Source organism: Pyrgilauda ruficollis, unplaced genomic scaffold (assembly GCF_017590135.1).
Source record: "Pyrgilauda ruficollis isolate IOZ18807 unplaced genomic scaffold, ASM1759013v1 scaffold25, whole genome shotgun sequence".
Taxonomy (NCBI): Eukaryota; Metazoa; Chordata; class Aves; order Passeriformes; family Passeridae; genus Pyrgilauda; species Pyrgilauda ruficollis.
In genome coordinates this window covers 3,537,063-3,563,575 of record NW_024523822.1, presented here as the reverse complement: position 1 = coordinate 3,563,575, position 26,513 = coordinate 3,537,063, and the positions used below count along the sequence as shown (strand labels likewise).

Sequence of the window (26,513 nt, the reverse complement as noted above, 5' to 3'; positions counted from 1 at the left end):
CCTCTTTGGTACAACTATGTTGGCACTGACTTCATCAGCCACTATTGTTCTAGCTGCTGGAATTGAACTCGTGCTATCAATTGTTTGGGAATTACCATCTAAAATTAGAGTCTCTTTAGCCAGCAAGACCTCCATGTGGCAGGGAACATTATCTGCAGGTTGTTGTCTTGCTTCTGTTGCTGGGAAGGGGACATGAATGCAAGGCAGCCAGACAGGTTTTGGACAGCCGGAGAAAGCAAACGATGAGGTAAGAGCTTTTGCTCAAACTGTATGCAATGGGCATAATTTGAATTCTGCATGATATTTTTGTGAAGAATATTTGTGGCTTTATGAATGGCTTTTTAGCTTGTAAGTTTTTAATAGAAATGCAGTTTATTAGTCAATGCTGGTTTTGAAGAGTTGGTGGAAACCACAGGTGCTTTCAGAGGTGGAAAGCCTAGTGTTAGTGAACCTGGTCCCAAATACTTCCAGTTACCTAATTTAAAAGTTCATAGGATTTGTTTATTTCTTTTAAAACCCTCAACACTTATGTAAATAATTGTGTTTGTGTTTTGAGTTATGATGTCGTTTATTAAAATCAGGACTAGGAAGATGAGCAGTATTGTGTCAGTGCAAAGCATGGTCGAAAGCTGTTTCTGCTGGTGGGGATTTCACATTGTGAATATTGGAGCTTGTCTCTGTGGACAGGAAGGAGAAAGTATATCATATGCAAGAGTTATTTAGTAATTAAAAATTAGTTTTATTAGACACCTTTTGAACTATTTGCTTAATTTCTTAGGTGTAATTAAGATATAGTCACCTTGTACTGATATGGGTGTAAAGTCAATGCCTAATTTGCCTGAGGAGAAGACTTTTTTCCCTTTGGAGACCTGGCTGTGTATTTCCCATTTTCCCTTTACTTCACCCCAAGTTAAAGAAAAAGTCATTATCAATTTAAAAATAGCTATTTTTAAAATTCATGTCCTCAAATGTTAATTTGATGCTTTGAGGCATAAATGACCTTTTTAACCTGCCCAAACAAAGAACTGATAGACATAAGCTGCTTTGTTCTAATACAGCAGGCTGCTTCTCAGAGAAAATTTCCAAACAATTCTGTCTCCCTCTTCTCAACTACATTAAATTAAACTTTGTCCTTTGCTAAATTTGAATTTAGATGTGTATGTGTTGTTGGAGACATAGGAAGGGAATCTATACAACATGTGCAAATTTGCCTATGCATTTCACCTCCTGCAACCCAGGGCAAGTGAATAATGCTTTCATCCACAGCTACCCCAGCTGGTATTGCTTAGCACTGCAAAAGCAGTTAGGTGTGTGTCAGAAGCTGAGGGAAGGATTAAAAGGGGATTTCTTCTTGTTCCAGAACTAAGAAGTGAGGAGGAAAGGGGGGAGGAGAAGAGAAATAAAACAACCACCATTTCTTGAAACTTTTCATTTAACTGTTTGGATGGCTATATACACCTTGGAGGTCAGATTTTAAAACTAAATATAAAGGTTTCTTAACTTCTAGGGATTTCAATGAGACTGAAACTGTGATTAAGTGTGTAATGTACAAACAGGAAAAACACTTGGTGCATCAATGACAATCTGTCATTATCAGTTTTACCAGATAAAAGAAATACAGAAAAGGTCAAGATGGAAGATGTAAGGCAATATTAAAAAAATAGATGCCTTTATGCAAGATAATGTTTTCTTTTCTACCTCTATCTGAAAAGAAAATAAATGGAATTTGGTACTTGAATAACTGTCTTCTCTGTCAGCTGTGTTTGTAACAATTGAAAGTAATCTCTTGGAAGAGTGACATGTTTCTGAAGCAAACACCATGTTACAAGCTTTTCCTGTAGGACATAAGTAGAGTTAGAGTAGTAGTCTGGTGTTGCAGTTCTTATAGCTTGTCTCTTTTTGCTTATCCATATTTTTTGCCTTTTGCTAACAGTGAGCTGCAACACAAAAAAAATTAAAAAAAAAGAAAAAAAAGTGTATCTAATTATTGAATTTGTTCTGACTTCGGAAATTGAAATATGCCCTTTAATTGTTCACTATTTTTTCTCATTACTTATCTGTTCAGAGATTTACTTGGCACGCTTTGCTGTATAACCTGTATTGACCTTGTTTATGTACAGCACAAGCCTGCTGTTAGAGTCACGGACAGATGTGAGAATGCAACACCTGTCATTTTCAAATACTCAGCAGGTGAGCAGTATCATAACATCTCAGGATCACATTGGTACTGTTCATTAATGTTGGGTTGCTCAAAACTTTTATGTGAGGTGTTATTTTATCTTAGGGATAAAAAGCGTGTTATGAAAGTATTTGAGGAAAGTTAATATGGTTCCTTCATTTTTTAACATCTTCTGAAAGCTGTTTTGTATAAGATGAGAAGAGAATACTTACCTTCTTGCTTTCTGTCTTTGTCTTAGTAGATGGTTCATGTATAATCCCTAATGATAATTTTCCTGACACTTAGGGATCCGTTCGCAAAGATATTTAACTTTGATAGATTCACTGATTTCCATGCATATTGTGTGATCTGTCATAAAATTGTGTGATACTGGATTTTTTTGGTTGCTTGTGGTTCATAGCTCTTTTTGGTTTGATCCCTAGCAAGAAGAGTCTGTACTTACAATCTGAAATCTTTTGTAAAGTACTCAAGTCATATCAGGCTAAAACTTGTCTGGATGCTGCCCTTGTTTCAGTCAGGTTGGACCATGTCACTTCTCAGATAACCTCAATGCCTGTGATTTGAGAGAGAGGAGAAACAAAGTAAAAGTCTAGCTGTTGCTTCCGAAAAGACAGAATTTTTTTCTAAAACATCAACATGTAAATAATTTGTAGGTCAAGAAACACTGCTCTCTGGAGGAGAACAAAGACTCTTCTACTAAGTCTCAGCAAGATCAGCCAGCAGAGTTTTTCTGGGCTGTAAAGTGCTTGATAATCTGCTGTGTTCATTCAGATGTAGGAACAAGCTGTAACTGCCACAAGGAATGTGTATGCGTTTACCAAACCATACAGAGTTCCTGGTGGAACATTTGGGACAAAACCACATTATTCAGTTTATTGCCATAAGTATGAACAACTCTTCTTAATTATCCTATAGCTTATTAAGTTTGCTTTTGATCCAGATTGCTGTCAGACAATATTTTCTTGCACACAAACAAACCCATGTGTTTTTGCTTTAAATTGGTGCAACTGTTTCACTTCTAGTTATGCATGCTTAAAGCAACTGCTAGATTCTCTTATATTTGGTTATTTGGGTACTGAAGTGAATAAGTTTGTGGATGGAGCGTTAGGTGATGTTTTCAGCATGGCAGAACTTGGAAAAACACCTTATTGTAACTCTACTATCATTGTCTTTTATCCAGCCAAAGCTTATCTACTCTCTGAGGCCACAGCCTTCATTTAAAGAGTGAATTCTGCCGTACACGTATAAGATATCCACAAAGTAAACTGCTGAAAATGCTTCTTCGCCTGTTCAGCCTTGAGTGTGTTTCGTGCTACCTTGACAATTCAGTCACAAAGAACCTTGGGTTTGTGGCTTCCAGGCCTGATTAATATAATGTACTGTAATTAAAGAAAACGCCACAGGCTCTTTTCCCATTTAAATATTCCCACAGCTTCCAGGACTTTCCCGGCTTTCATTGAGCATTGTTTCAGATTAGTCATAGTTTAAATATTTGTTTTGTTTACTATGGCTTTGACTCTGGGAAGAACCCATGGAATAAATCCATGCCTTCAGTGTCATTTTGGGGTCTCTTTGAGAAGGCTCTATGATTTGCTGTGTACCCTAAGAATGACCAGAGGTTCTACTATGACATTATTTTCATGTTGTATTTCTGTAGCACTGATACTTATCCAGAATGGAATTACAGGTAATACAAGATATATTTTTCTTACTTGCTTTTCACATGTTCTTCAGTCACTGTCACTTCTGGACTGTGAGAGTGCCAGTGGCAAGTGAGTTGTTAAAGAACATTAAAGCACTGAAATGGAAAACACAGCAAAACACAAAGCTACCTATATTTAATTTTTCTGAGTACAATGGTAACTGGCTTGATAAAATAGTTTTATACTTTTCCATTTTTTAATGTGAGTTACCAAGTGGCATTACTTAATTTTTTTTATTACAGCTGCTGTAGAAATGTGTGCACAGCTACTGTTTTGGTAAACAAAACCTAGTAGCCAGATGGCAGTAATATTTAAAAAGTTGAGTGATGTGGTTTGGGAAACATCCAACTGGAATATGCTGTGTTTTGCTAGGTACTGTAGATTTAGTACACCATGAAAAACTTAAATGTTATCGCTGCAGTGGCTTGAAAGAACACCTAGACTATTATGTAGAATACAAATAATGCTTATTAAACTTGTAGTTGATTCACTATGATAGGTGATCCAAACTGCTGTCAGACTGTATTTACTTATACGTAAACAAATGTGCTTTTCCTCTGAATAACTATTCCAAACCCAGTTATGCATATTTTGAACAACTGTTAAATACTATTTTTCAAATAATTTCTGGGTTTGTGAAGACTTAAATTATTCAGTATGTCATTTCCTCACCCTTACTCTGTTGCATTTCCCTGATTGAAAGGTTGAGACTTAGTATATTTGGCTAGCTGCTGTATGGCTGGAGAACTGCTCTTGAGAGAAGACGATAGGCAAGGCATATATGCTTAGGGTAGCTTGCTGGTTTTGTATTTTTAATCTGCTGGGTAACTGTTTATCGTGATGCACTAAAGCAGTCAACTTAGTTCCAGACAACTTGTCTGAAACTTCTGACAAGTTTCAGAAACTTGTGTAGTTTCTGAAAGTAAGTTACTGGAAGGTTCTTGGCATCAACTTAGACGCAGTCAGACATTGGGAGATAATGAATTGAATTCAGTTCTTGGTGACCCCTGTATGGAAAAATATAATCCTTGAGTTATTAAGTAGCAAATCAGCTTTTCTAAGACATGAAGTATCATGAATAAGTGGTGGCAAACTTTTTTCTGTCTTTCTTTTTTAAAAGTGGAATAGGTCTTCCTGCAAGGCTGCCTCTCTCTTTCCCCTCCCTTCCCCTCCTTTTGATGTGGGAAAAGTCTGCATTGTGGAACAGTCGAAGCAAACAAGCTGCACGCCCCCCGCCCCCATCCTGTCTAGACTGCCTGTTCCTCATGCACTGCTCTTCTTTGGGGGCTGACATTACTCGCAGGTTGTGCTGCTCTCTCCTCCATGAGCAGCAGTGTGGGCTCTTCATTACCTAGTTCATCTTCTGCTGTGCTAGGCATCTTCATCTGAAGTGGGTCAGTCTGCCCTGCAAACTATCTCCATACAGACTTCTGCTTGTCAGAGCGCACAAAATAGGATGTAGTTTTTTGGCAGCTGTAGCCTGGTGCCTGTCTGGGCCTGGGGGCAGAGGCATGTCTTCAGTACAGCTGTCAGCCTGGCTACTCTGCTGTTGAGCCTTCTCACCATCATTTCTCAATGGGATGCTGTGCAATCCATGATAGAGGAAGAAATATATCCCTCTGCCCACCTCACCCTCTGCAGACAATTTTTGTGGATTATGAGTAGAAATAATACTCTGTTGCTGCAAACATTAGCAAACTGCCTCTGGTGTGTTAGAAGCTTTTTCTCTGCCCTTTGAAGTAGCAGTCAGTATGGTGTGCAGTATCCAAATGTTGGAATGAATGGCTTCCTTCCAGCAAAGCCTTTCGAGTTCTGAGGAAAAGAGAGCAAAACAAACTTCATAATGTCATTGAAGGCATGGGTACTTAATGGTGTTGCAGTAATTTTCTGTTTCTTCTTTACTCTTAAAATACAGTAAGAAGGAAAAATGTTTCAAGAAGGATATTTTCTTACTGGAGAACTCCAGTCAGGAGCTCTGAATTATAAATAATGTTCTCTCTTTTTTACTTGCTTAAAGTAATTACTCTAGGGAAAGAAATTGGTTAAGTAGTTTGTTTTCAGGTCAGTGTACTGCTGATTTCAGTATGATCTCTGAAAGAATAACTACGAGAGGTGTAGTGTAGTAGTATTTGTTTCAGTGTGGTCAGATTCTAGAGCATTTTTAAAGTATTAATTCCTTTACTTAATTAACCACCATTTCATTACAGCAGTAGACCCTATGAATGCAAGTTACTTCCTGTGGACAAGTTACTTTTTTTGTTCAGCTTATTTCCATAAATTTAAAAGGTGACTTCTTTAGCTGTCTTGTATTTCATGGTCTAGAAGGTGTGTAATTTGCATTGACCTCTCAAAACAAAATGTTCAGATGGTGACATGCTTACTCTTAAAAAAAAAAAAAGAATTCTTTTTCTAACCAGTTTTCTCACTGACAGGGATATTTTAAAATCGTAGTAAATTTCCCATGCAAAAATATAACAAATCTATTTTCTGCTTTATGAATTTTCTGTAGATTAATTTAAAAATACATATATATTAGTCTGTTTTAGAAGTGTCTTCGTTCTGCTTCATGATTTTGGTATTCAAATTGTTTCTCTTCATTTGGACTGCATGGGGGTTGTCTTTGTTAAATATGCCTGTGGTAGAAGAAATAGGTTTTTTTTTTTTTTTTGTTTTTTTTTTGTTTTTTCTGAATCTGGCATAACTTGAGAAATTACTCTGCTCACCCTCATATGCTTTATAAATGTCAGGCTGTGATGGTGCTTCCTCACTGATAGGAGAACCATTGCCTCATCTTGTGAGGTATTGATGGGTTGTTTAAAGAGCTTACTGCTTTAAAAAGAGAAACTTAATTTTCATTTTGTGTGCTGCTACTGGAATATACATTCTTATTGTTTTGTATAATGTCTGAAGTAAACCCAAAATGTAGAAGAAAAACTGAGAATTTTCTCATTGTTCTGTTTGCATACAAACACCACGTGTGTGCATATGTGTGTAAGGAGCAGATGTTGGTCTTTCTTCTGGAGTTCCTTCCAGGTACAGTCTTCTCTGCTATGCTTATTCTCATCAGCAATGCATTGCAGGCAGCAGCGTGTGTTAGCCTCCTGATACCTTTATGCTCTCAAGCATTGGGGTAATGCTTAGTTCTACAAAATTCTCAGGGCAGAGTTTGAGTCGCACATCAGAGTAGCCTTTGTGTGTATTGGGTGAGTAGAAAGGCCCAGTCCACTGGAGTCCTTTTTGTCCTTAGGTATGAAGCTTGTCTACTTTGTAAGTAAAGGAGAGTTAGGAAAACCTTGGGCACTGTTTCATATCGAAATAATAGGCTAATTGAGTATTGAATGCTCATAGCAAAAAGGAGATGACTAGACTGAGGTTCTGCTTGGCCAGTAAGGACTTTCTCTGCTACTCCTTACTCATCTATAGATTTATTTGTAGCTTATAACAAGGAGAATGGACTGGTTAGAATTTTTTATTTCCTAGAAGTATCCTGTGAGTACACTTAAGTGTTGTGACAGCCCCCAAATCTTTCTAACATCAAAATGATCTGAAGACCAGTTCTGGAGCAGATGTCTACCTGCATAACTCTAAATGCCTAGTTGAGCTTGCTTTAGTTCAGAATAGTGGAATATCCTTTGCTTTGAATTTATGTTCGCCTTCCAACAGAGAGCAGGTTATCGCTTCCTCAAAATCAGATTTAAAGTAGCATTTCCTAGACAGCATCACTTCAGTTACGCAGAGTAGATTCATTTCTTACACTTTGATTGCTTTGGAGGTATGTAATTCAAGTTGAAATCTGAGCTGGCAACCATAGATGCTAGTGCTACTGCCTTCTATACTAGATGGACAATAATTTTGCCACCTTGAATAACTGTGTTCATAATCACTTTTCCCTGGATTAGGTGTAGGGGAGGATTGATGAGATTGGCTTAAGATAAGCATACTGAAGCCTAGGAGCATACTGAATTTTTTCTGTGGGACATGAAACACCTAACGTGTTGGTCACACACTTGACTCCTAAACCCTCTAGTTTAAAACTTCGATTTTTTTTTTTTTCCCCCCCGTGGTAGTTTGCTCTGTGAACAGAATGAATAGTAACTGCATGTGATGGAGCTTAATGTTACTTCTTTAAGTGTCTTTCAGTAGAAAGAACAAAATCTGTTGCAAAGGCCACTGTTCTGAGTATTCATATTCCCAGTGGAGCAGTGTGAGTACATATCACAAGAGTAGTGTGGAGTACATATTTGACCAGTCGTCAAGATATGATTCCATTTCCAGTTCCCTTCATATTGGAAAAATGTAAAACTACAGCCTGGAGTGAGACCCAGGAAATAAACTAAATTATATTAGTAGTGCAGGCCAGAAGCTTGTCTCAACCCAGGTCATGGGGGTTTTCGGTCTAGAGTAGTGCATAAGCTTCTTTTTTGGGGCTCTGTTACAAGGAACACCAGGGAGAAAACCTAATAAAATATACACTGTTTTTCAAACGGAGTAGTGCTACTTACTTATATTAGCATGTAATATCTGAACAAACAGGCAGTGAACAGCATATAATTCTGCACATTATGCAGTGGCATTAAATATACATATTAGTAAGGTAGCAGATGCTATAGTGCAAAATTGCCATATAAAATAGCAGTCTTTATCAGCAGGCTGCTGCTCTATGTGAGACTCCTTCACACGTAATGAATAGCTAATTTTGGCTCGATAGTGCATGAGAGACCGGAGGGGATCAGGGAGGGGTAGAGTGTTCCAGCTGCCCTAACCAGCAGGATGTGCTGAGATATGCTTTTAATGGAGCAACATTTCTGAGCTCTTGAGGGTAAAGTCCTAAAGAGGGATGCTGTCATGGTTTAGCCTTAGCTGGCAGCTAAGCCCCACACAGCCACAGCTACCAGCTCAATTGCTCCCTGTGGGATAGGGAAGAGAATCAGGAGAGTGGAAGTGAGAAAACTTGTGAATTGAGGCACAGACAGTTTAGGTAAAGCAAAAGCCAAACACACAAAGCAAAAGAAGGAATTCATTCACCCCTTCCCATAGGCAGGCACATGTTCAGCTATCTCCAGGAAAGCAGGACTAAATCACATGTAACTGTGACTTGGGCAGACAAATACTATCACTCCAAATGGCTCCTCCTTTCTTCTTCCCATCTCTTTATATGATGAGCATCGTGTCGTATGGGATGGGATATCCCTATACTGAATGGGAGTCAGCTGTCCTGGCTGTCCTTGCACAGCTCCTTGTGCCCCTCAGTTTCCTCACTGGTGGGGTGGGGTGAGGAGCAGAAAAGGCCTTCACCCTGTGTGAGCACTGCTCAGCAACAGCTAAAAGATCCCTGTGTTACCAAAGCTGTTTGCAGTGTAACAGAAATAGTAGCCCGTGCTAGCCCAGCTCTCTTAGGAAAATCAACTGCCAAAACCAGCACAGATGCTTAGTGGTTTGTATTCAGATTGAGGAATTGTTGTGGCAGAGGGACGAGTGGGCATGTGAAATACCTACTGGGTATTTCACATGCCCACTTGTAGTGAGATGGTGATTGATTTAGATGTGTCATCAGGGATGGTAGATGTCTTCTTGTCTTCTGCTTCTTTCCATGTGTGCAACCAGCAGATCAACTAAAACCAAGGAAGCACATACAGGAGAATTGATGCTGAAAAGGTGAGCAATGAATTCCTTCATCCCTCTTTCAGAGCATATGAGAATGCTTTTTGATCTGATTAATGTTGGTCATAGATTGAAAGATTCCAATAGCACTGGCACAGCACATGGGCTTTGTCTTGTGAGAGGTGAGAACTGGGAGTTTTCTTTCTGAGAAACAGGATTTTCTTGCTGAGTAAGCAGAGGCCAACAAACTGGGTATTTCAGGTTCATTGCTGACATTGTTACATGTTCTCAAAGTTATTTCAAAAACAGTCAGTCTAATGTTTAAATATTTAGGTAAGAAACTGACCCCATTTAGCCTCAAAATATCCACATTGCTTGTTGGGACCAAGCTAGGTCTGTGAATCTTAAATTCAGCTTTTAAGACTTGCTTGGAGAATTTAAAAAGGGAGGAAGTACCATATAGGGCATATGGCACATTCCCATCCAGAGATTAAGACGACAGAGAAAAAAGACAGATGTCTAAGGAAGTTGCTGATCATGCTTGTAGCTCCTGATACCAGTCTCACTCCTTATCAGAGGGGGAAGCCTCTAGTTTGACTAAGTAAACAGGAAAAGCCAGATGTAGGAAACAGTAATCCCTGCTACGTAGCCTGTCATGGTATAGTGGATGATTTATTTTAAACATTTCTCAACAAATGAAATAACTTAAATCATAACTGACTTTCTGGAAGCATAGTGCTAGTTAAATAGTTCTTGTCTTTCCCGTTTGTCTGAAGAGGGTATGGATGGACTTGTTTTGGGCATTAATTATAATTTTAAACTCCAGACAATCTGACACAGTACCCAGTTGCGTTCTTTCAAATTACTCTGCCCAGAGAAAGCAGGGGAAGTTTGCTGAAAGGGATGGGGATGTTGTTGCAGGGGACAGGATGAGAGCATTCTTTCTAGATACTTCAAATTTCTTTTGAATGATTTCAAGTATAAAGAAAATAAATCTATCTGCTTTTATGTAAGGGGCTTGACTTTTGAAGTATTTGAGTTTATTTTGCTAAGACTGGGATGCTGATACTCCTAAACCGAGTTTTCAGGTTGTGGTTTTTTGTTGCTGTAAGAGAGGCCAGATACTGAATTTAACTACTCTGTTTTTATCTCTTGTGATGCAGAGCTACTTCAAATAGTAGTAAGTCTCTCAATCCAAGTATATTGAGCAACACTGAAAACTAATTTGTAAGTAATCTTGTCAGTGTCTTGCTATTTAAATGGACTGTGAGAATGCAACCTTAGGTGACAGTAGTGTTGTGTAATAATCCAATACCTCTCACTGAATTTAGTCTTACTCTAGTCTGAGCCGGAAAATAATCTTCAATTTAGTAATAATATTAACAACTGATGGTAGAGGCCCAATTCCTGTTCAGCTTTTCTGACAGTCTTTGTCATTATTTGATCTGTTTCACAGTCCACATAGACATGATTTTCTTCAAGAACTTGGAGTGGTCTTCCCTTTTTTCTCCCTCCCAATTATATTTAGGTAGTTATGATAAAAGTTAAGAGCATAGACAGAGAGCCATTCATCATTGCAAAAGGTGGCCTTGTAGACATGAAACTTGCATGTAAAAGGATATTTAGTACCCCTAAAAGGGCACTGTCTGGTTTGAGATAAGTAAAATCAACACACAACATTGAGTCACCAAATTATTCAGCAGTGTTCTTAGTCTTGTGGTTTGGGTATCATGTTCATTGGCAAGTCCAGCTCTTCACTTCTTTAGTAGGCAACCAAAGCTAACAAAATGAGGTGTTAGCCACACCTCCACAAGTACACCACCTGGCAGCTTATCACAAATGAAAATGCTTGTAGTCTAGATAGGTTATCAGAAGCTGAGGCCCAGGAAAAATTAACACCAAGAAACTGTAGAAGTCTCATGAAAGCAGCTTCTTACTCGGCTTCCTGGTAGAGACACTTACCATACTTTCTGTCAGTTTATTTTTATGTCTCCCTGAATTTCACTATAAAAGTGAAATAAGTTGTAGTGGTGATATAATTTTTTCATTTTTCTCTGTTGAGAGGTAGTTTTAAGTGTTCCTTTGCTTGTCAGTGAAAGTTAGAAATGTTCTATGTTACCAGACATGCTTTTTTGATTTTTTTGTCAATCTCATCATTTATGTTCTATTAAAACGTGGCCTTCAGGCTGAAATACAATGTGAAGAATTCCAGTAACTTGTTTAAATTGTATTTTGCTCTATAAATTTGTTCTTCTTCCTTAGATTGCTTTCTTTACTTTATCGTGGAAGCTTTGCTTTCCTGTTCAGTTCTGGTTTTTGTTCCTCATCCCCCTTCTTTTCCAGACTTTTCACTATCACATTGTTGGTGTCCAGAAAGTTTTATGGTTTTGTGACTGTGGGGCATGAATTAGGAAAAAAAAGGTCTTATGTTGTATTTTATTGTTCAACCCTGTGCATGTTATTGGAGGCTTGAATAGCATGCGTACATGCTGATATACTAGAGCTGCTGATTAACAGTCAGAATAAGTGCAACTTTTTAAAATTCTGAGCGCCGCAGGTCAGAGTTAAATATTGCTGAAGAGCTTCCTGGCTTTTGAAAAGAAGAATGGTATGCCTTGCTAGTTCAAGGAGAAGTAGTGTATGGCTTTAGAGCCATAGGGTAGGCTTCTCAATTTTATCTTAAAGAAAATGGCATAATAGTCTTAGAAAATGGAAATAGTCTTATTTGTATTGTTTGATGAGCAGCCATGTGCTCTGAATGTGCTCATGTTTGCTTAGAATGTACATAGGGCTTTCCCACCCGCACACATGTACCCTTACTTGTTCCAAGTCCTGCTGTACACACAGCTCCCAGAAATCAAAAATGCTAAGGAATTCTGGCCGGGGAACATACATTTTTTTTCCCCTCTTTGAGCCAGCACACATTTCTACTTTATAAATATGAACACGTGTGAGCAGCTTACACTCAAAATTGTTGCTGCCTTTGGAAATCTGTTTTTCTTACATGAAACCATTCATTCTTCATCCGATGTCTGGAGAAAGGTGGTGCATGTCAGTATGGAGGAATACTGCTGTGGCAAGACTTGCCCGTCAGCTTTGGCAGTGGGGTGCACTTGCTATGGCTACTGTGTATTGATTTGATTTTATTGAATGATAATTGAAATGGATTCAATTGAGGGAAATGGATCAGGATCTAACTTAGCAACAGTATGGAAAAAGAGAGAACCACAAGAGCCTGATTTCTTACAGGATGTCGGCTTGTGTGGGTTTAGGCTGTATGCCAGTGTTATCAAGGATGTTCTGGTTTGTAATACAAGTGACCTTTTCTGACCTTTTCCTTAAAACACTTCTGTTGTTGTCACAGTAGTAATTTTGGGATTCCAGTCCTCATTTGTGACTCTACTGCAGTTGGCCCTCGGGAGCTAAAAAAAAATGCTTCCGCCAGTGTTAGCTTCAGCCATGGAAGGGTGACTCTCTTGTGATATTGGTGGATTTTTTGACTTCAGCTCTGGAACTTTTTCAACACTGGTTTTCATGGCTTTTTCTCTCTTGCTTTTTCAGGAAATACTCTGTTCTTCATTATTTTTGCTGGAATCCTTTGTAACGCTCTGATCAGAGAAAGTTGCTGAAAACCCTTCTCTTGTAAAATTTATAGTCCAAAATGAACTGAACCCTTCTGAAAGTCCTATTAGTGACTGTTGTTTTCGCACTTAAAAGCCTATTTTTCTGTCTTCTCTGCTTTGATTATTGATAAAATAGCAGTTCAGTGAACAACCTGACTCCTGCAGTGATCATAAGCATTTGTTAAAAAAAATAAAGCAGTAAAGCATCGTGAATGTTTGTCATTGTGAATATTTAGTATACAATTACAAAAATAGAGTAATGGCTGTAAAGAAAGGGTTTCCCTTATATTCTGTAACTTTTAGTGCCATTTTTCATTTGACACAAGTGCAGCATTGAGCTCTTTTTTTTTTCCCCTCCCCTTTTTAAACAAAAGAAAATTATTTATTCCACAGTTAGTAATGGAAATGGGAGTGGTAGTTTCCTCTTTTAGGCAAAGTATAACATTTCCTGATGGAAGATCAGTTTAGATTCAAAATTACACTGGCTTGTGCTTTTTCATAGCCTAGATTTGAACTGTTTGAGTGCAGTCTTAAATTACTCAAGCAGTTAAATGTTTTCTGTTATTGAAATGACCTAAGTACCTTTTACTGCAGGATGCCTGTGTTTCAGACATCCTGGGATGGGTTTTTCAAACTGTAAGTATGGCTGTGGAAATCCAGACACACTCTTTCCAGGAAGGAGTAATTTTCTAGTATTTACTTTAAAAATATTTCAAAAGTTTGTCTCAGTGGTTGCTGTCATATTCCTTTTTAGGATTTTATCTACTTCCAATTAACAAATACAAATTTGATTAAGCCATTACGAAGCAGGTAAGAAAAAAACCAGTTTTTCCTGATGATTAATCAATGAGTCAAATGGATGTAATTTTCAGTTTTTCCATCTTGCTTTCCTACATCTTCTGTTGAGGTTTTTGCTGTTCTGTGGGCTATGTTAGTCAAATTCAATTTGTCCTTGAAAATCATGTATACAGCTACTGCTAATGCTTTACTAATTACTAATTTACTAACTTTGGACAAAGTGAAGCTGATACAACCTGTGTAACATAAGCAAAGAACATATGGTAGCAGCAATAAAGAATGTGGACGGGGCAGAGATGTGGTTGAACTGGCAGAAGGGAATTTAAAAAAAGAAGAAAGTTGTTATACTGGGTTTGTCCTCTTTCTCTCCCTTTTAAATGAGTAGGTCTTGCTGAAGGTTTTCTTCAGTCTCAGGTAATTTAATTTCTCTTTATTTTCTTTTGATGGAGATGGGCAATTTGTAGTTGAAGATAAACCTTAACTATTGACATACAATGCCAAAAACTTCTGGTGTTAGCAGTAAAGCAGTAAATAGTAATGTTAAAAATCAATTCTATGTATTTGATAGGCAAGGGATCTTCTGAGTCTGATAGTCTCTGAATATTTACCTTTTTGAATGCAGGAGCAGCCTATTTCTTGTATGACTTCAAGAATATTTTAATGGGAGATTTAGTCTGCTTGGTTTTGTTGATCTTAGTCATTTGCAGTCACTTTCTCATACATGATATTTTGCTTTTTCTCTAGCAAGTAATGATAGTTTCTCTCTGCAAATGTGATTAAAATCCAAAGTTGTAATAAAAGCTGTAATGGTATCACCTTGGGAGATGGATACCTTGCGCAGTGGGAGAAATCTCTGCTGCTTGGTGGTTGCAGGAAAGATGTCAGCTTCTCCCCATCACAGCAGGAGTGAATTCCTCCTCGAAAGCTAGTAACAAATACCTGTGCGCTGATCCTGTGAAGACTGGTTGTGATCAGTCCTTATTCTTAGGCGCTCTCAGTGTTTTCTCAGGGTGCAGCTCCCTGTAGACTACTGTTGGTGCATTCTCCCGTCTCAAGCGTTGCCCTTTGCAATAAACACGGGCTTGTGAAGTTTGGGAGCAGAGTGAGGGTTTGTTTATCAAAGTTCAAACGTAGATTAGTAGTCTCTCCTAACCACTTGTTTCTAGCCTTCATTATGGATAAATGTAAACTTGAGTGTGATGTTGGTGTACATTTAGGTTCTATTAAAATCTGCCTATAAACATTTAAGTGTACATTAGGTAGGTGATCTGGACATCATGGCGCGTTAAAAGCTCACACTTCTTGCAGCTTTTTTGAGTGTTAGTTACCCTTTTGTTACTCTTGCTTGAATTTTAAATTTATTTCCAGTTTTTCTTCAGCATCAGAGTAGTTTTGATGACTGTGTTTTCTGTTTTGCTGTAGCAAACTGCTGTATGACAAATCCAGGCAGTTCCTCTCAACTCAGCTAGGCTATTAAGTCTCCTTCAAAAGTTTTGAGGATTACAATATTCCATGCATTCTAAATTACAAAATGTTGATTTGCCCACTACAAAGATTTTGTAGTTGATTTGCCATTCTACAAAAATTATGATTTCTTCGTATTATTGTTGTAAATTGCTGTCACATGATCTCTGTGGGTTATATTATTTGAAAAAATGTCATGTGTATAAATAAATCTCCTATCTGCTGGTTTTTCACAGTAAACTGTACTTAGCTATCCATCAGCTTTGGGGTTTCCAGGCTCATGCAGAGATTTTTTGTGCTCTCAGAATATGTGGTACTGAGGGAGGAGCTGTTTGACTTGTAGTGTAGAGTAGCATAGTTTCTTTCAAACTGATGGCCTTTGAAATGAAACAACATGGCAAAACTGGAAAACAAAACCAAACAAGAAAAACAAACAATAAACCAACGAAAATGCTTGATTTGTACACCTGAGAGAGGGTGACTTGCAGCCATGGATTGCTAGCCTTGTGGCTTGACAAGACTATCAGCATTGACAGTTTTAGTGATTCTTGGCACTGTGTTTAGCCTTTAACAGAAGAAACTTGTCTGCTTCATCTCTGCTTCTGCTGTGTGAGCCATGTCATTTGCCACATCCTAGATCACAGTTTGAGCATCACTGTGCTAGAGGAAAGCTCTGTTACTGCTGTCTGGAAAGGACCATTCTAAATATATCTCTTTCTTATACCAAGATTTTGCTGCTTTCCCTTTGTCTACAAAGCCTAATTCTACAAACACCTAAAATGGGCTTGACTATATCTCAGTAAAGGGAGTTGAAGTGCAGACGACTTAAAGGTTTTGCAGAGATGTGATATCAGGCTGTGAGCAGTGCTGATGAGAATGCCATTCTGTGGTTTGTGTGGTGTTCCTGTGGGGTGGATTGCACTTTGTTTAACCACAGGGATAGCAGTGAGACCTTGAGGAGCCCTTCAGGCCATGTTCGTTTAGTGCATGTTTTGTTCCAGACAGTGTGAGCTGCTGCAGTCTGCATCTGTCTTAAACTAGTCCAGATCTGAAATGGCTGTTAGGTAGTGGAAGGCATTTTTCTGTGTTACTTGCTGTTTTCACAGCCTTTCCTTCTTTTTAAGGAAGAGTAATCTGGATGGATTTATCTGCAGTCATCCATGACTCCTGTTCGGGCTGCAGTGATATTGTGTCTGCTTTTGAGAAGCAGAGATATGATCAAATTTGGCTTGGAGGTTTAGTTGAGGCCATTGACTAACAGAAATAATTAGTTGACCAGTTGTCAGACTTGGAGGTTTGGGCTGGAAGACCTAGAAGATTGATGTTTTTAAATACAGTTGTTGAACTCAGTGTTGGGACAAATAAATCTTGTTGTTCAAGTTACTACATCTGCTTCTGTTGCAGTGTGCGTGTTCTTGGAAGTGTACTAGAGCTAGTGAACCTTCAAGTTGTCAGTGTCCTGTGTGTGTGGACTTAATGCTGTTCCTACTGTCTTGCTTGCAAAAGTATTGAAATGCCAAATCCTGATCATTGCCTTTATGAAAGGGAGTTGTGGAATCCAGGTGGTTAGTTGAGACAGATCCTCTGTGTTTGGGTGCAGAGATAATGCTAATTTTATTAAGGTGACAGAGATGTCAAAACTTAAGTTGGTCCATACCCTATGTATTAATCAGAAACAGTAAACATCTTATGTATTGTTCTTAATTTATTTTCCAACTCCTTAATGTCTTTGTATTGGCATGTTTAAGATACGATGGGTGAATATTTTTCATTTTAAATCAGTGTTTTCTCAGTTTTATGAAAAGGTTGTTAAAATTAGCTTCAGGCTAAGGTGGCGTGCAAAGTTTTAATTTCGTAACAATTTCAAAGTGCATTGTTGATCTGTTCTTAGAGTGTTCCAGTGTTCAGACAGAATTGAATGTAGGATGCTACTTTAGCATTGCAAAGGAAAACCACTTCTAAAAAGACAAAATTTGAATAAGCTAAATATGGTTTAAACTTTTGCTTGTCTTGGGGAAAAAAAATCTAACCACTGATGCAAGCATGAAAAAGTAACTAATGGGCAGGGTTAGAAACTACTTTCCAGAAGTATTTGTCTGTTGTTGTTAGGCAGGCAAGATGAAACAGAGGTGTTTACACTTTACGCCGTGATTATGCATTTGCCAAGTAATATAGTAGTCTGAACAAATGTAAGCTGGTTGGCCTGCAAGTCATTTTAATGTTGAAGACAGAGTACAATTCTGATAACCAATGTAAAGTTATATACAGGGGAGGTGCCTGTATAAGTCTTGCATGCTGAATTACCCAGCTTCCAGAACAAGCTCTCCTGTTTTTTTCTCAGTAAGTAACTTAATCTGGTGACCTCTTCTGTGAAAGTAGAACAGCTCTTGTGTGTTCCTGACCAGCAGACAGTATGTATACTTAGGAAAAGAGTCTGTGGATCAATGTTAAGGAGAGCATTCATTTCCAATAGAGCAGGTAGTATACTTCCTGATTTTAGGAGAGTTTGTACATAGTGGATGAGGCATAGACAATGTTGTCAAAAGGCACATGACAGAAAGGTATTCGAGAGCACCATTTTTAAGCTTTGGGGTATTACTCTGATCCATTTCTGATATTTTTATAATTTCTGTTAAACAATACCCAGTGGTGATCTATGGATGTGTTTCAATCAAATCTGTCATTTGCAAGTATAAACTTATACTTGCAAAAGTAATTTTTCTGGGTGTTTTTTTGTTGTTTTGCGTTCGGTTTTTTTAGCCACTGGTATTATTGACTGAACATGCACAGAGACATAGACCACACCACCCACAGCATTTTACATGGCTGCTTCTGATAGTTGTTCATTTTGGTCTGTATGTTTTCAAAATGTCTCTTTGGACTTCGGCCTATTAAGCTTGATGCTTTTTAATACTGACAATAGAGATGAATTAAGCTCATGAGATGCTTATTTGGTGCACTGACTTTGCTACATAATCCTATGAGGTAGTGAAACTCACTATCTCAAACTTTGCTTCTGGCTTGAGTAACTCAAAGCAAGCCTACCTGCTCCTGCTTCTCCACATGCCACTGGTTTTTTCTACTCCTTAGTGTGTTATAGTTTGAACTTGCTTTTGTTTTCCTCTAAAGTGGTGGGTGTTTTTGTTATGACAGGCATATATCCTTGTGCTGGCAAGTAGTACGTTGTAAGAGTGTGGATTTCCAATTTTCAGGTGGCTTTAAAGTCCCAGAATATTTTTAGTCAACAGAATGCTGTCTAGCAGATTTTGGCAAAAGTTGCTTTGTAAAAATCACAGACTTGTAAATGCTTTCTTCTTGATGGCACTTTGGCACAGTGCCCTTCCAAAAGTATGACAGCTGAGAACGCTATTTTATTGGCTATTAAATAACACTGAGGTGTTTTTGAAGTGAGTGTCCAACAGAAGCAAAATTGTTTTGTAAAAAGAGCTTTATTATACATTGTCTTAGTGCTTCATATGCTTTTCTAAATACATTTTTGCAGAATACAGAGCGTCTGTGCATTCTGTGCATTGGACATGTTAGCTGAGCTTGAGTTACTGATCACAGGTTGGTTTGAGAACAGTGAAATGTTTCAAACTGCCACTGCTAAAGGAAAAGGTGAAACGTGCATGTTCTATAAATAGCTTCTGTAGTGAGCACACTTTTCTGCCGGCAACACTTTTGTTGTCTTTAGCTAATAATGAATGAGCTCTCTAACCAAAAAGTGAAATATCATTGTTCTTGGAGTTGTTTCGAATGGATAAATATTTCTAGCAAAGATTCTGTAACTTTGGGTAAAAGAGAAATTTTCACTTTGAAGGGAAGTACTTGTTTAGGGTGAGAGCTTGCAAGTTTTAGCTCAAGAGACCTTTTCTGCTCCTTTGGACCTGTTAGTGAAATGTAATTTTCTTCAAGTCCCCACATAGGTAATTCCTTTTGTCTTTTTCCAGGAGCATGTAACATCTTGCTTCTTGACAGGCTGTAAATTACTGACAAATAGGAGATAGGAGAATAGGTGGTTAGGCTAAAAAAAAAAAAAAAAATTAAAGCTATGTGTTCAGTACTCTGCAATGTTGAGGGTCAATGGTGAAGGTGTTGTTTGATTTCTGGTGGGTTAAATGACAATAACCTTACCAGTGCTTCTGAGGTGAAATTTCCTGAATTGGTTTTTTTGATACGGTTAAAACTTTTTAAAGGTCATATTTACTGACAACAATTTTTCTTTAAAAACGCAAACAGATAAAGAGGAGCAAAACAGTGTTTCATAATGAGGACGTATATCCTGCATTAGTTAATACAGAGCCTCTGTGTCTTTAGCCTGCAAGAACAGCAGGTGTTTATTTTGTTTAAACTCCCAGTAGGTTAAGAAGGGTAAGTTAAGTAAGGTGACTGTATTAGTGCTGTCATTGTTTAGACCAGTATCTGTGTTTCTAAATGTTTCTAAATTTTGGTGCTTGTAACATGAATTCTTAATAAAAAGCTCCCAGTGGAGAGGGAGCCATGACCTGTATTTGTATCTAAGCAGTGCAGGGATTTAAGGGCAGGCCTGCTCTGAGTGTTTCTGGAGACCTTCATGTTTCCAGGAGGGTTTTAACTTTTTTGAATGCTTGAACAATATACTGATGAATTGAAAGTGGTAATATTGTTAGAGTAGCTGGTTGGTCTGTTTTATTACTACTTTCCAGCAGTTTAACCAAAAAACTTTCACTGGGCATTTTTCTTTTGTGTTTAATAGAAGTCCAGCTTTTACAAAGAGTAGGAAGGAGTGGGATTCAGGCTCTTTCTGTGTTCAAGTGTTAGACTTTTCCTCAGCTCATGGATTATAGATGGGGTTTTTTTTATGTATGCTTCACAGGAAAGTGGAATTAAAATAATCTTGCATGCAGTTTCTCTGGGATTACCAATCCAACTTCTACTTGCTGAGAATAACCAGCTCTATTTATTTCTGGTTCAAACTTTAACAAAGGCTTTCTTTTTGAGAGTAAGCACTTAAAGAAACATGTGACTACTTAAAAACCAAAAGGAAAGACAGAGGAAGGAGCTCATGATGTGAGGGGCACTTCCACTCCCTTTCTCTCAATAAGGGGTGGGTGGGAGCAGGAATACTGCTTGATCCTGGTCTTGTTCATCCACTGCCTTTCTTCTCTGTGCACTTTACACTGACTGCCTCTTCAGCCTTGACTCAAAACTACCTGGGAAACATCCCATTGCAAAATCAATGTTAGTGTATGCATATGACTTTCTTCAGGGTAGAGTATGAGAGTACTGCAGTGATGCTGATTACATAATCTGTTCATACAGGGTAAACAAGTGGAAAAAAACCCCTGATTTTCCTTTTTGTTTCCTGTAAAATTCAGAGCTTTTAAAAAATGGTTTGGGATACAACATTTTGGATTAGAGCTATGTATATATTGCTTCCCCCTCTCCTCCCATGTCTAATCTTCATGTAATAATGCTTCCTGCAGTACACCTCTTTGATATTTCAAGAATATTAGATCAATTTTTTGACATTGGGGAGTGTGGGTTCATATTGTTTCCTTTGTAAGTATTTGTTATATAACACCTTACTTGTATCTATCTCAGATTTTATATGTACTTTCCAAATCTAGTGCTGGTGCAGCATGTGAAATTCAGTTTTGTTACCCTGTGTCTGTGTCTCAGATTTAATGCTTGAGCTGAAATCAATTTCATGCTTATGTAAAATCAAAAAGAAACCCCTTATTCTGGTATTCAGTGATAAAGCATTGACAGCCAAGCCTGGGCCTTCGTGTTGGACAAACAGGTGGGTTTAGGTTGAATCTTCAGCATTTGAGATCTTGTGCTGTGCTGACATGTGGTATATTTGCTGAAGGAAACATCTTGCTTAGGATAGACCATGTCTTCTTACAGTACACACAGACCTAGCTCTTTTGCCTTGTGGTTTATTATACTTATGGAAAAACAGGAGCATAATGCAGACTGCATATGCACCTGGAACAGTGCACGTGTCTCATTGAGTGTTAGAGGTCTGACATGCTGTGTATTAGTAACTGCAGCAGTTTCCATGTCCAAAATGCTGCACAAACATAGCCGTTTTACTGGATCACTTGGGTGATGGGTGAGCATTAGCATGAGTTCAGTGGTGGGAGAAGTGAAAGCAAAGAGGGTATGTGACTTGTCAGTGAGTCAGCTGGTACCAGAACCTGAGTTCATGCCACTAGAGTGCACTACTTCCTTCTCACTTACTGAGAGAATGCTTAAATTTGCTGGTAGGTGCTGCAGGCTCCCCCGTGGGAGAGAGGTTGGAAAATTGTTGCCAATTTACTGAGTGGTTGTCGTGTTTTGATGGGATGTTGGTCTGCTTCTGCAGCTGTAATTTACCAAATAAATAGTTCTCTTGCTGTCAAACTTCTATGAATGTTGTGATGGTATGGTAGAGGGCTTGTAAACTAACTTCTTACTCCCTTTTTGATTTATTTGAGCTGAAAGAGATATGTATGGGAAAAAAAATTAATCATATTTGTAATTAAAGCAAGTTCTTTAAGATGTGTAATTTTTCATTAACAAAACTTCTTTGATAATGAGATACAGTATTTTACATGTATCATTAAGTTCTCTTTTTCCCCCCTGCACAGGTTTCCACTTGAGTGGCACAGTAACAGAGCCCGCAATGCAATCGGAGCCAGAAACTGTTTGCAATGTAGCTATCAGCTTTGATCGTTGCAAGATTACCTCAGTGACCTGTAGCTGTGGAAACAAGGACATATTTTACTGTGCCCATGTTGTGGCACTCTCTTTATACCGGATCCGCAAGCCAGATCAGGTCAAACTGCATCTTCCCATTTCAGAGACACTCTTTCAAATGAACAGAGACCAACTACAAAAATTTGTGCAGTATTTGATCACAGTACACCACACAGAAGTTTTGCCAACTGCTCAAAAATTAGCAGATGAAATTCTTTCTCAGAATTCAGAAATCAATCAAGTCCATGGTGAGTTTGATACTTGTCCTTCCTTTTGTTTCATTTCCTCATAGGTTTTGAGGTTTTTTTGTACCTTCAGGAGCATGACGAACTGCCAAGTTGTCTTCCATGTTGAATTATTCTGTGATTCAATGGTGTTTACTAAAGAGGATTGTTCTACTGAACCTTCATTTTAAGATACTTGGAAAATGGTGTTCTTTGGAATAGAGAAAAGAACTCGCAAGCAATGAGCTTGATGTTTTCAGCAGTTCAGTTAATAAGTGACCTGCTCTGCTTCAGGCTTGTGTTTTCCAGCTAGTGAAAACTGAGTAGTGATGTTCTTTGTTTCTATAGCCATATTGCTTAAAGGAATTATTTTATCAACTTACTAGTGGTGTCTTGTTATTTTGTTCTTTGTACTAGTTTTCTGACACTTTGATTGTGGAATTTTGTTTTAACAACAAAGCATAAAAGCAAGTAGATATTACTGTTACTTAATTCATTAAATATAATTCTATTAAGTTTTGGGATTTGGTTTATGTATGATGTCAGAAGAAACATAAAAACTGCATTTCCATGCCTTTTTCCTGTTGGTGCTGCAGCAGTTAAAGCATAGCCAAGTCTTGATCGTTCCTGTTCTCTCTGGTACACATGATTTTAATGCCCATCTTTTGCTGTGGACAACTTGTGTTTGTTAAAGGGTGCTGAGGCTTCTGACATGGCTTGGTTGTGGACCCTGCTGAACTGAGAGTGGGTAGTTGTGGGTTTGAGGTGACCCAGCTAGTTTATTAGAATCCTGTGTTCCTGTAAGGTCACCTGATAGAAATGTCCTCTCAGGTGGCCAGAGCTGTAAGTATAAGGGTAACTTAGGGGGGAAGAGTAAGTTACCTAATATCTAAAAATACCTTCTTTTTTTTCTTTTTTTTTCCGTTGACAGGAGCAGATCTTGTGTTAAATATTTGAGGTGTGACCATTACCCAAAAGAACTTGCAATACAAACAGAACCAAGATGCTTAATATTAAGATAAAGAAAACCAAGTGTGTGTTGCAGTGTAGGCAGAAAAAGCCCCAGTCCTTTTAATAACAGGCTTCATCTGCAGCTTAACTTTCTCCTTGTGCTTCTGTGACCCTAGTAGGTGCAGACAGGTGATGCTGCAAGAAAGTGAGTTTCAGGAGTAGTGGTATTTTTTGGCACTGGGGGCTGTGGAGATGTGGCAGAGGCAAGGCGGTTGCTGTAGTTGAATGGTGAAAGTGGAACTAAAGGAGAGACGGGACACTAAGCAGTAGAGGAACATGCTCGGATGTTATGAGCTAAAAGCATGTATCATATGAGAGTTGTTAACAACCTGCACAGTAGTGAGCTAATGGGTAAGGAAGAATTAGGGTAAGAGAGGGGTACAGAAGATTCAGTCAATAGTGATTAGAAAAGGGGAAGGCAGGGGTGGGACACAAAGGACAGGTGTTATAAATGTCTGTATTAGCTATACTATGGATAATGTGAGAGAAATGACAAGCTGTTACAGACTTGATAAATACGAAGTCTGTAAATTAGACTAATCATAGGCATAGTCTTTGTCAGCTATTTACTGTCAGAATATATCACTGCTCCTTATTATATTAAGTAGTTTTGGAGAAAGATTTGAGATTTATATCATTGAAAATAGCAAAAAGTTTTCTTTATTTCCTGTTCTAAGTTGATGATCAGTTATGACATTTCACAAAGGATTTGAGTAGGTTACTTTAAAATTATCCAAAAAACTGAAATGTTTCTTCCATATGTTGCTGTCTTCCTAGTAAGTGAGATTGCAGCATGTCTTTATTGACTATTTTCTATTGAAATGCCAAAAGCCAAAGTACAAAATTCAAGAAGCATAAGAAAATGAACTGCTATTACCAAAGGAGACTGGGTTATAAAAGACTTTATATGATTTCCTGCTTTTCCTCTCAGACTCATGTAAAACCGTGGTCTGAATTTTTTTTTTTTTTTTTGTGTTCACAATACTAAAAATTACATAGTTCTTGTAAGAAAAAGTGAGTTCTTCTGTAGAGAAGTGTTCTTCTGGGATTCATACCATAATTCTTTTCTTTTGATCTTCAGTCAAATTCCTTAGATTAAAAATAATACAGTTGACAAAAAAAAAAACTCCATGAAAAATAACCAAAAAAATGTTTCTCATTCTAATATCATAGGGTGATAAATACAGTATCACCATTTACTGTCTCATATCTCCTATGCTGCAGATGTTGAGTTGGTAGCACAGAACTGTCTTGCAGACCTGTCTTGCTTTGAACAGTCTGACCTCACTGAACTGGCGTTTGAAGAGAAGTTGTATTAAATTCTACTTGAAGGTATAAATAAGTGAGAAGAAAAACTTGGAAAAACTTGTTTATTGAAAGTAGAGGAGATCTGGCACAGAAACACCTGAAACAACTTTGATTAAGAGAAATTCTGAAACTGCAGTTGGATGGGGAAATCGTTTAAATTCTTTTCAGTGTTGCCTAGAAGTGGTTTAATTTCGGTGTTGTTCTATATAATCTTCCATTCTTTTGCTTTTGTTTTCCTCTGTGGTCACTGTAGTAGCTCTAATTTTCATATATTTTCAATAATATATGAAAAAAGTCAACTCTTGAATAGTATTTATTTGTATGTTTGAATGGTCTGGGACATGGAAGAGCTTTGATGACAGTTGTCTTCCTTATGAGCTGGCTCTTGAGAGATGATTAGATGAAAAAACGTCAGTTCTCTCCTTTAAACAAAAAAATAATTGGATAATGTTTCACCTGCTCAAAACTGTGGTATGCAGCATTCATGACTGTCTTTGGCCACCTTTCAGGAGGTTACTGGGGAATTAGTGAAGTGACTTAGGACACAGGTTTATAATAGCCAATCCCTTTGAGTTTCTTGGTGGACGCAAGTGATGCAATATCCTTTCTTGCTTCATGACTGAGCCTCAGTGCAGGGAGAAATAAGAGGATGCTGTTCACAAGAATGTTTTGGCTAGTTTGCTAACTTCTTCAGGAGGGAAGTGATTTAGTGGGAATATTTTTCTGTATTTTCCATGCTGTTTTCACTTGGTGGTGATTAAAAGAGTGTTCTGCATATTTTTAGAGCACAAAAGCACCTCTTAATTTTGAGAAGGTACTGTGTTCTGATTTTTTCATGTGACACTGTTACAGCTGTTCATGTTCCTGATGATCTCAAAACTGGAGTTTTGTGGTGTGTAATCCATACTGAAGACAACTGCATGTATTAATACTGATACCCTGCCTGGTGTTTGTACTATAGAACTGCTGGCTTCACATTGGATTTTGGTTTGGGTATGCTCTCACAGGTAGCTGGATATAGCCTTGGGTCTTGCTTAACTGAGGCTTTTTTCCTCCCTTTTAATTTTTGTACTGTTGTAGGAGAGAATGTGTAGTTTAGGAGCAGAGCAGTTAGGATGACAACAGATTGTCAGCTGGATTTGTCATCTTAGATCTGCCTTTTCATGGGTATGAAACTCTCACTTCAGTAAATTGGTTGAAAGGACAAACTGATCATGAGAATTTGAGTAGAAGTGGCAAAGTAACTGTGGGATGGGTGGAGAGAGAGAGGGGGAAGGTCTGTTTTTATATTAGTCTTGTGTTACCATTGTTTTTTTGTTGTGTGCATAGTGAAAAAGGTTCTGCTGGTTTTGGTATAAGGACAGCCTGGCAAACCTACTTAATTTTTACTTTTTAAGCTGTACTCTTTCTTTTGATGACTGTTTACTGCCACTGTTGCAATCTGCTTTTGGAGGAACTATATGGCTTTCTCTAGACTTTCTGTCATTCTCTGATTCTCCAACTCACAGTTAAAGTCACTTGCCAGTACAAATCCACATACAGGTGAACTCATATTTAGGAGGGAGGGTGTGGGAGGAAGCAGCTCAAGTATATTAATACTCTGAGAAGGACAGGCACCTTGTTTCTCTACTTTTTCTACATTTGTCCAGGCAAGTGTGAGTACGTCCTCAGCAAATGTTAATTTGTAATGAATATTAGCAGTGCTGCGGGAGGCATTCAAGAAGAAAACAGCTTTCCAAAAAAAGCTTTTGAAGAAGATTTCAGAATATCTAATATTGTTCCTGTAACTATTAAGTTCAAAGGGGCAATCTGGCGGTACAGGTTAATACATGTTTAGATGTATTTAATGCGTTTAACCATATTGATGGGGGTTTTAATA

At 38.0% G+C, this 26,513-nt stretch overlaps 1 protein-coding gene across 1 annotated transcript in view; it reads left to right on the top strand.

Annotated features, from left to right (window-relative positions):
* Positions 1 to 26,513, top strand: part of ZSWIM6 (zinc finger SWIM-type containing 6) — a 109,243-nt gene that overhangs the window by 38,566 nt on the left and 44,164 nt on the right. The window contains exon 2 of the mRNA XM_041470788.1: positions 21,983 to 22,339. Within this exon, the coding sequence (XP_041326722.1) occupies positions 21,983 to 22,339 (357 nt within the window). The remainder of the gene's footprint in view (positions 1 to 21,982; positions 22,340 to 26,513) is intronic.